The sequence below is a fragment of the Salmo salar genome, chromosome 05 (genome assembly GCF_965601325.2).
Source record: "Salmo salar chromosome 05, fSalSal1, whole genome shotgun sequence".
NCBI lineage: Eukaryota > Metazoa > Chordata > Actinopteri > Salmoniformes > Salmonidae > Salmo > Salmo salar.
The window spans coordinates 31,654,938-31,665,684 of record NC_138295.1 but is presented as its reverse complement, the minus strand read 5'-3'; the positions used below and the strand labels follow the sequence as shown (position 1 = coordinate 31,665,684).

At 42.5% G+C, this 10,747-nt stretch overlaps 1 protein-coding gene across 4 annotated transcripts; it reads left to right on the top strand.

Moving 5' to 3' along the window:
- The first annotated feature begins 519 nt into the window (after positions 1-519).
- LOC106604624 (uncharacterized) lies at positions 520-8,572 on the top strand. 4 transcript variants are annotated; one of them, XM_014199445.3, is made up of 7 exons: positions 520-753; positions 1,164-1,321; positions 3,352-3,545; positions 4,335-4,535; positions 4,631-4,783; positions 5,009-5,111; positions 8,303-8,572. In XM_014199445.3, the coding sequence occupies exons 1-7, from the start codon at positions 657-659 to the stop codon at positions 8,333-8,335; spliced, it is 939 nt and encodes a 312-aa protein (XP_014054920.1). In that variant the 5' UTR covers positions 520-656; the 3' UTR covers positions 8,336-8,572. The 4 variants fall into 4 exon arrangements, with proteins under 4 accessions (XP_014054920.1, XP_014054921.1, XP_014054918.1 ...); XM_014199446.3 differs by lacking the exon at positions 8,303-8,572 and adding an exon at positions 7,785-7,912; XM_014199443.3 differs by lacking the exon at positions 8,303-8,572 and adding an exon at positions 5,881-6,232.
- Positions 8,573-10,747: the final 2,175 nt, after the last annotated feature.

Below are 10,747 nucleotides of genomic sequence, written 5' to 3'. Positions count from 1 at the left end.
TGATTCAGATGAGGATAAAAACATGTCACTAGATAATTATATAGCAATTTCAGTCATGGTACAAATGCAAAGCCGAGGAAATTGTCTGCCAGGCAGACAATACTTCCTCTTTAGGAACGTTTATGGATTTTATTCCCCTGAAATAAGATCAAAAATATAAATGTCAAGTAAAGAATAAGATACCTGTTTTAAAGTTCTTTACCAGAAGGTTAGTTATGTAGGTGTGTATAGCTCCAGGGTGTAGTTTAGATATGCATCCAAAGGTGCCTGCTAGCTACAACTTGTCCAATTGCCATGTTGGGCTTTGAATGTTATGAAATCTGAGGGGCACCGTTTAGGTAGATTTGCATATAACTTTGGATCCTGTACAAACTAGGCCCTGAAAGGTTAAATCGTCAATTAAATCCTTAGTATATCCAGTGACACGCACTTCTTGGTATTTTTCCAATTCCGTCTCAATGTTAAAGTGACATAGGCCTATTTCTATATCGGTGTTATTGCTAACACTGACATATGAAAACGGGAGGAGTTTCTGTCTTTAGGGCGCCACGCAACTAGAAGAAGCTAGTAAATCAGTGGCTTGCCCCTTTGCATCTGACAGTCATGGAAGCTGAACGATACAGGTGAACCACAGTAAGGGAACGAGGGAGACGGGAATGAGGAGATTTTTCAGAGCGCATAGCTACAGCGATGAAGACAACAGTCAGATCCAGTACCTGACGGCTAAGTGTAACCGCCTGGCGCATGATAACGGTAGGTATTGGTAGTTATTGGGTCATTATGGGACTGGGAGGACTTATAGATCACCTACTTTGGATTATTAGTCTGTTGGCTATTCACTCAAAGAAGAATCTGCCTGTCATTGAGCAATGTACTGTACACATGTCACCATCATAATCATTTTCAAAATGGATAAAGTGTAGTTCTACAAGAAAAACAGCAATACACTAACAGAGTTAGCTATTCTCAGGGTGAATGATGTCATGATTTCACTGTTTCTAGTTAAGCCATATAACAGGCACCAAGGATTTTACAGGGTTCAAAGTCCAAACCTACTGTACGTGACTGAGAGAATCATTTGAATAGGTAAAGGAAAGTTGTCCTCTCATGTGGGGACAATATAACCATTCCAGTCACAGGGCTGTTGTCTTCTTTTGGTACAGCAGTGCTGGAGAGGGAATGCCTGGGGGCCAGGGAGAGAGAGAGGAGCCTGCAGAATGAGCTGGAGGCTCTGTCCACACAGCTCTGCCAACAGGAGCAGGTCAACATAGATTTGATGTTCAAACACGATCAACTGCTCGGCAGGGTCCATCATGAACAGGTACTGATGTCTTGTTTCCATCCTTTCACTGGTCGACCACAGACGGCTCTTGTCACTCTGTGAATATGTGTACCTACAGTATAATTACAGTGTACGTGCTAATGTAGTATTGTGTAATTGCATGGATTAGAAGTCATGCTATTTTCTACATCTTTCTAATGTTCTACTTTCAATTGGCAGAATGTAGAATCTCAATGCAAAAAACTCAATACATTCCAATGCTAGTGAAGCTAAGCAAAATTGCCTTGACACATTCCTTGTCAAATCCTAATTCTGTTCAACTATTCTCACGTGTGGGCTTGCTAGCCACATTTATCTACACAGTGCCTTGCAAAAGTATTCATCCCCCTTGGCATTTTTCCTATTTTGCTGCATTACAACCTGTAATTTAAATGAATTTGTATTTGTATTTCATGTAAAAAAATTAACTGAAAAGTGGTGCGCGCATATGTATTCACCCCCTTTGCTATGAAGCCCCTAAATAAGATCTGGTGCAAACAATTACCTTCAGAAGTCACATAATTAGTTAAATAAAGTCCATGTGTGTGCAATTTAAGTGTCACATGATCTGTCACATGATCTCAGTATATATACACCTGTTCTGAAAGGCCCCAGAGTCTGCAACACCACTAAGCAAGGGGCACTACCAAGCAAGGGCACCATGAAGACCATGGATCTCTCCAAACAGGTCAGGGACAAAGTTGTGGAGAAGTACAGATCAGGGTTGTGTTATAAAAACATATCTGAAACTTTGAACATCCCACGGAGGACAATTAAATCCATTATTAAAAAATTGAAAGAATATGGCACCACAACAAACCTGCCAAGAGAGGGCCGCCCACCAAAACTCACGGACCAGGCAAGGAGGGCATTAATTAGAGGGGCAACAAAGAGACAAACGATAACCCTGAAGGAGCTGCAAAGCTCCACAGTGGAGATTGGAGTATCTGTCCATAGGACCACTTTAAACCTACACTCCACAGAGCTGGGCTTTACAGAAGAGTGGCCAGAAAAAAAGCCATTGCGTTTAGTGTTCGCCAAAAGGCACGTGGGAGACTCCCCAAACATATGGAAGAACCCTGAGAACACCATCCCCACAGTGAAGCATGGTGGTGGCAGCATGCTGTGGGGATGTTTTTAATTGGCAGAGACTGGGAAACTGGTCAGAATTGAAGGAATGATGGATGGAGCTAAATACAGGGAAATTCTTGAGGGAAACCTGTTTCAGTCTTCCAGAGATTTGAGACTGGGACGGAGGTTCAGCTTCCAGCAGTACAATGAGCCTAAGCATACTGCTAAAGCAACACTCGAGTGGTTTAAGGGGAAACATTTAAATGTCTTGGAATGGCCTAGTCAAAGCACCGACCTCAATCTGTGGTATGACTTAAAGATTGCTGTACACCAGCGGAACTCATCCAACTTGAAGGAGCTGGAGCAGTTTTGCCTTGAATGGGCAAAAATCCCAGTGGCTTGATGTGCCAAGCTTATAGAGACATACCCCAAGAGACTTGCAGCTGTAATTGCTGCAAAAGGTGGGTCTACAAAGTAGGGTCTACAAAGTATTGACTTTGGGGGGGTGTCTAGTTATGCACGCTCAAGCTTTCAGTTTTTTTTGTCTTATTTCTTCTTTGTTTCACAATAAATAAATAAAAATTGCATCTTCAAAGTGGTGGGTATGTTGTGTAAATCAAATGATACAATTCTCCCCCCCCACCCAATTTTTTAAATTTTTTATTCCAGGTTGTATGGCAACAAAATAGGAAAAATGCCAAAGGGGGTGAATACTTTCGCAAGCCATTGTAGGTGTTTTTGGAAAAGACACTTGTAAAATCTCCAGAGTTTGTCAACTGGGTGACATGAATACTAGCAATATAATAGAGGGAATGTCATGAATATTCCTCCCATTTCTGACGGAAGTCTTACAATAGCATGTGCTGAATATATACAGCATCTGTGTCCTTGTGTTTAGCCATGTGTTTCTGTTTGTGTGGACTGTGGCCCTCACCAAGGATCTGGTTGTGTTCTTGCAGCAACGGGTGCATCTTGTGGTGGAGGAGAGCTCCAGAGATGCTGCACTGCTGGGCCTACAGCTGGAACAGGTCAACTCGGAGCTACTGCACCTGCAAAGGTCTGAGGTGCAGCTGGAAGGCCTGGTGGAAGAGCTGCACACTGAGGACCTGCAGAGAGCTGCATTGACCGAGGACCTCCAGGTGCAGCTGCACAGGTAAGTCTACTGTCCTGCATTGTGGGAAGGAGAAAGTAAATGGTACTATTGTGTGTGTACCCAAAGACCCCCTTAATGTTAAAAACATAAGACATACTTTTTTTTAAATGGCAGCAGTATTTAGCTATGGTTTATCCAGCTGTACAAATGGACATACTGTAAAAGTAAAGCCAGTCCAGATAAGGGCGTGCACTAAGCAAATAAACATAAAAATTAATGAAACTCCTAACTTTTGATTACCATCTCCTACAAACACGAGCCAAGTGAAGCCGTCCCAACTGTTTTAAAAACACATTGAACAGATCTCCAACTAGTCAGGTTGTCACACGTCAAATAAAAAAACGTTTGGATTTGTGATTTTAAGTCTGCAAAAACACACGTGCCCTTAAGCATGCTGTGCTATAACTTGCTGACTTTGAATCCCCAGTTTGGAAAATTGGCTGACAGTCAGAATACGTTATCACATCGTGATTTCAGGGGTAGCATTGCACTAGGGGTATGATAAAGGGGAGTTTAACATGAGCTCAGCTCAAACCCTCAAGCTGAAATTCATCATTTGCCTGTGAAAGATAAACTGGGGAATCATAGAGAAGTACGTTTTCATGATTGATAGTACACGAAAATGACCTGGAGGTTACATGTTGGTTAGATATATTGGCTGTTCATGCAACATTCAGGAGTGATGATGCATAATAGATTTTAAGACCACAAAAAAAAATGTAAGACCACAAATTAGAAACATTTCTAAGCACCTAAGTTCAGGGTCTCTTATGTGTCTTCGGCCGACAGTAAGGTATTGGAGTTGGAAGAGCTTCAGTGCTGCTACGCTGCCAGCACCCAGGAGCTGGAGGAGCTGCGCTGCGCCAACCAGAGGAAGATGCAGGAACTGCAGCGGGAGAACGAGGGCAGCCTGAAGAAGCTCCAGGAGACGGCCGAGCAGTTTGAGTGGCTGTGTGAACAGCAGCGCTACTGGATGTGCTGCGTCAAGAGGTAGCTATGCTCTACCATCACTCTGTTGTCATTGGTTATTTAGCACAGACAGACGGTGGATAACACCAGATTTAATCTCTGAATGAAACCTCCAGATTCAAAGACTGCCTGTCAGAGGAGAAGGACTCTCTGGTGCGGCAGGTGAAACGGTTGGAGAAGGAGGTAGCAGAGCTGAGGAAGAGCTCAGAGAGCACCACCCAGATGCTGTGCTGCCCCCTAGAGGACACAGTCAGCCAGCACTGTGACAGGTAACAGCAATTTGTATTCAATGACCCGAGGCCTCTACCTATAACAACATGTCTCAGATCAGTTTTTCTTCCTACCATTAACACTCAGTTATGTGTGACACAGCAAAACAGTCCCCATAACAGTTCTCAGACATAGCTAATGTAATTGGTAACAACGGTTACAGACACAGGCTTTTCTCAATCCCACATGTCCATGAGAATTTATTCCATTTTCCGATTCTGCAGAATGCCCTCTTGGGAATCCGGTCAGATGGCTGACCTGCAAACCCAGGTGGACAAATGGAGAAAGCTGTATGAGGACCTCTTCAGCCAGTTCACACCCCACCAAGTAAGCATAGCCTACACTCACTTTGACCGAACCAATGGCCACGAGTTGCACATCATTTCAGGGGCTGCATCTTGCTGTGTGTTGCCAATCAGTGAGTTTGTTTGCTTGCTTGATTTAAAATGACTACAGACGGGAGTTGTGCATCACTGGTCTAAATGGACATGGCAATAGTAATATGACTGCCTAGGATCTGGAGAATCGTATGAACCCTCATTTCTTGGGCATGGATTTCTGTCTGGTTTTCTCAGTCAGTCTGTGCTATGCATGGCTGTGTTCCAGGCAATGGGGTGCTCTTCCAAACCAACGGAATGAGATGACTAATGACTGGAGGAGGTGTTTCCCAGTGGTCTCTGTGCTTTGTTCCCTTTTGACTAGCTCTGGAGTGCACATTTTGAGATAATTATTCTGATTGAGTGCAGATGATGCAGGCTGCAGTCTCTAGTGAGCCTGAGAGAAGAGGAAGTTAGCCGAAACAATAGGGACTGCCGGAGGAGACGTATAGGACATGAGACAAGTGACCATGCTAAAATGCATTACCGTTTTATGAATTATATGGTTGATTCACACACCAGAGAACAGACTCATGTTAAGACTCTTACATTTGAGGGAGATAAAAATATCATACTGTTCCTTACATGAAGGTTTGGGGAGGGAGCAGATGTTGAATTTTCCATAATATTCTCACTGTAAATTGTGTAGGCCCTGTGTGTGTGGTTTATGTTCATTGCCTTTTGGCCGGACTCACCTATAGTTTATTTTGTATTCTCAGGGGGGGCACGTTGTCGACAGATATCAAAAACCTCCTTGAGGTCAGAAGACCATGAAATCCATCTATTTTTCTTTGACCGAGTGGAGGCACTCCTAACTTTTGGCTGTTTGTCGAAGCTACTCAACTGTTGCTGAGAACCATACAACCTCACCGTTCTATTGTTGTCATTGTTTAAATGTCTTGAAACCACTGCATGACCATGACTGTACTGGAGTGTGATATGCAACTTTGTTAGTCTATTGTCTATCTTTTGTTATGAGTGTTACAGTGTTCTCCTATTTGGACACACTTTCCTGTCATTGTCTATTTTCAGACACACTGGTGGAACATAGTAAATCAACAAGTAAAAACACCTGAGAATGTCTGTGTTGTTGTTACTCTGCCAATCCTGATGATGACTCTAGCTGATGAGCAGAGAACCACAACACATGCTAATGTACATTCCTGACATTAACTCCCATCATTTACAATTAACCAGATGTGGGATTAAAAACAAAACTCATGTAAAATATACTGTGTCTGTAAAATGTACATAGGTTCAGAACTTTTCTGAAACGGCACAGTTAAAAATATATGTAAGAAAACAGAAATCAAACTGGATGAGCTTTAGCGATAGATGGTAGCTGAAGGGTTGGATTAAAAACAAACAAAAGGGAACTATTGTAAAATAAATTGTCCATAAAGTGTGGTGTTGTCAATTAGTTTACTCCAATTAGGAGAAGGCATGGTAGGGTTAGGGGATAAATATATTTTTAAAAGATATATATATATATATATATATATAGTAGCAGTCAAAAGTTTGGACACCTACTCATTCAAGGTTTTTATTTTTACTATTTTCTACATTGTAGAATAATAGTGAAGACAAACTATGAAATAATGCATTTGGAATCATGTAGTAACCAAAAGGTGTTAAACAAATCAAAATATATTTTAGATTCTTCAAAGTAGCCTTGATAACAGCTTTGCAAACTCTTGGCATTCTCTCAACCAGTTTCACCTGGAATGCTTTTCCAACAGTCTTGAAGGAGTTCCCACATATGCTGAGCACTTGTTGGCTGCTTTTCCTTCACTCTGTGCTCCAACTCATCCCAAACCGTCTCAATTGGGTTGAGGTCGGGTGATTGTGGAGGCCATGTCACCTGATGCAGCACTCCACTCTCCTTGGTTAAATAGCCCTTACACAGCCTAGAGGTGTGTTGGGTCATTGTCCTGTTGAAAACAAATGATTGTCCCACTAAGTGCAAACCAGATGGGATGGCGTATCACTGCAGAATACTGTGGTAGCCATGCTGGTTAAGTGTGCCTTGAATTCTAAATAAATCACTGACGGTGTCACCAGCAAAGCACTCCCATACCATCACACCTCTTCCACGCGTCACGTGGGAACCACACATGCAGAGATCATCCATTAACCTACTCTGCGTCTCACAAAGACACGGTGGTTGAAACCAAAAATCTCAAATTTGGTCTCATCAGACCAAAGGACAGATTTCCACAGGTCTAATGTCCATTGCTCATGTTTTTTGGCCCAAGCAAGTGTCATCTTCTTATTGGTGTCCTTTAGTAGTAGTTTCTTTGCAGCAATTTGACCATGAAGGCCTGATTCACGCAGTCTCCTCTGAACAGTTGATGTTGAGATGTGTCTTTTACTTGAGCTCTGTGAAGCATTTATTTGGGCTGCAATTTCTGAGGATGGTAACTCTAATGAACTTATCCTCTACAGCAGAGGTAACTCTGGGTCTTCCTTTCCTGTGGCAGTCCTCATGAGAGACAGTTTCATCATAGCGCTTGATGGTTTTTGCGACTGCACTTGAAGAAACATTCAAAGCTTGAAATCTTCTGCATTCACTGACCATGTCTTCAAGTAATGATGGACTGTCATTTCTCTTTTCTTATTTCAGCTCTTCTTTCCATAATATGGACTTGGTCTTTTACCAAACAGGGCTATCTTCTGTATACCACCCCAACCTTGTCACAACACAACTGATTGTCTGAAATGCATAAAGGAAATAAATTGACTTTGAACAAAGCACACGTTTCATTTGAAATTAATTCCAGGTGACTACCACATGAAGCTAGTTGAGAGAATGCCAAGAGTGTACAAAGCTGTCATCAAGGCAAAGGATGGCTACATGTTACTACCTGATTCCATATGTGTTATTTCATAGTTGTGATGTCTTCACTATTATTCTACAATGTAGAAATGAGTCAAAATAAAGAAAAACCCTTGAATGTGTAGGTGTGTTTTGACTGGTACTGTATATATTTACCCAAAAATATATATGTGGGATTGGAAATTAATCAGACAATTACGCTGAAGGAATCTACAATCTATCTGCAATATTAAAGCTGATCTACACCTTCAATTTTATTTTGTTGAAAGACATTGTCTAATTCATTTCTACATCAAACACAACAGGATTCAACGGCTGCCGTGTGTGAAGTCAGATGACCTGAAGGTGTTCTGGAAGGCGAAGGTGTAGCCAAGGATGAACTATGTGTGGCAGCTGGAAACTAGTTGAATTTGCACATAATAAATAGTTAAGAACCCAACCATGCAGAATCCAACCTGGGTTTATTATTAACCTCGGTCACAACCAGGGAAAACGCATTATATACATTCAACACCAGGATATATCCATTAAAAATGAGCATTTTGTTATGTGTGAAATGAATGTTTGTCTACTGACCTGCTTGTCTAAATATGAAGTCCTCACCTAGGGGTTATAAATAGAAATGGCTGAGACTGGGAGTTGTTCGATTCTTGTAAAAAGGCCACTTTATAGGTACACAGGGTCCATGTAAGGAATGCCTCTACGTGCCTCAGAAAACACTCGTTCCTGAACTCTGGGTCTAACAAGCCACAGACATACGGCTTCTCACAGAGGTTTCTTGCTTACTAAAGACAAAACATTGCCAAAATGTCGAGTCCTGTTTGATTCTGCACAATCTTACAGATGAGGTTTCACCCTACCCGAGGTGAAGGTTGTTTACTGAAAGTCCATCCATGTTCTCATGTTTGGTTAGACCAGATTGATTACTATGGATGTTTGGGAGAATTTTCTGTTGCTCTCAGAGGAAAAGAGGAACTTGTCGTTTGCTTGTTAATGTAAAACAGAGTGGAATTATGTGGTTGTTTGACACCGTGTTTAGAAGGATATGTAAATGTTTAACGCTGACGTGAGTAAACACACACACAAGGGGTTAGGTGTCAGGGTTTGGAGAGGGGCTGCACGGCCAGACTGACGCCCACGCTCGCTACGCTTCTATGAACAGGAACATCTCCGCGACACAACACTACCAAAACAAGATGTTATTCTAAATCTAAAACTCACAAGGACATCGCACGAAGTGACAACAGTTTCTCTGGATAAACAAGTGTGTAGCTCAGTCACGTGAGGATAGTTCTAGTGTTGATGTCGAGTGTGCTAGAAGAAGTAGTCCTCCACACCCCCTCACCCTCAGCAGCTCCCTTTGTCCAGCTTCAATTAGTGCTCTCCAAATGAAGAGGACAGGGGCTCCTTCAGAGCTTCGGGGTGCAAAGGGAGAATGGGTTGGGGTTAGGGGGGGGACTCGTGGCTCGATGGAGGATTGTTGACACACCGTTGACCCCTCGTTGGCGAGCGACAGCAGCTTATTTTACAGCCGACGGGGTGACCAGGGGTTCCAGACGCCCACTATGGGTCAGGCAGCCAGGCCACAGGGTGCAAAGGTGAAGTGACAGAGCTGGTTATTACAACCATCAGCTGGTGGGGAGGAAAGTCTCCCTTTACTGCTGTACAAGATGTATGTTAGCACACCTCCAACTCTTCTAGTGTGTCTGGAAGACAGATGTGCTTTCTACGTTTCACGCAGATTACCGTAGGCCTAGTTTTAGCACAATTGGGTATTTACCCTGGTAAGAAGTAGTGCGTGATATTACAGCTAACATGTTTCATTGTTATAAATTGCCAATCTCGCATATGGTCAGTAAATCACAAGAGAATGTGGTGTTATTTTCGAACTTTAAGATGCCTAACAAAATGTCTCAGAGGTTACAACCATAGTATAATAGTAGGTTACCATAGTCTGCAATTTAGCAGGAATGTATATGACCCTCAGGAATGTATGATACATTCCCTTACTTCTGGATTTCTAGTCCTCTAATTTTAGCTTGTTTTAATCCTTTTGGATTCGCTATGGAGTTGTACCCATCCCTCCATATTCCATTCCAGGAGTTGAGTAACATATACCTCTATGAGACACGCTTGGAACCATGTCTACTACTGTTATGTGCTATGATTTCAACTTGCGTTTGAATGTGAACACAGCAAGGTATCATTCCATCTGTCTGGCACCCATAGAGGATACAAGGTGCACCAGGCTTGAGACATTTCCCCCTGCAACTTTAGGAGCCATCTGTAATCTATTTTCTCACAGGGCCTAAATACCTTAGTGCCAGGCAGGTTCTGAGGCATCATTTCTGCTCAGCGGTTTCTTTTCTTTTTATCTTCCCTAGCCTCCCACTCCTGATACCCAACTGGGATTTTTTCTCAACCATAAAAGGAGGAATGAAGGGAAAGGCTGCTAAGTATCCTGGGAAAAAAGCTGAAGTTTCTGTCTTATCGCTCCTCTCCTTTCCCTTTTCTTCCTCCCTCTCCCTCCGCTTGTCCATTAAAACACCTGTCCTGTCTTTAGGAAAATCTATCATGGTGGTAGTAAGGCCTCTTCTCAGGGCCCGTTAAATCAAGATGGTAGTCCACCAACCTGTGGAGCATTGATGAAAGCAGGAGGATACTGGGAATCAACGCTTCACTGGGATGACACAGAACATTCATAAGCATTGAATAACCTTTTTTGAACACTGCGCTGTTACACACGCCAA

Bases quoted from the DNA above. Each gene is read 5' to 3' on its own strand.
- LOC106604624 (XM_014199443.3), top strand. From the start codon at position 657: ATGAGGAGATTTTTCAGAGCGCATAGCTACAGCGATGAAGACAACAGT. The intron at 3,546-4,334 runs GTAAGTCTACTG...TTCGGCCGACAG, and splicing joins CTCCAGGTGCAGCTGCACAG to TAAGGTATTGGAGTTGGAAG. The intron at 5,112-5,880 runs GTAAGCATAGCC...TTGTATTCTCAG, and splicing joins GCCAGTTCACACCCCACCAA to GGGGGGCACGTTGTCGACAG.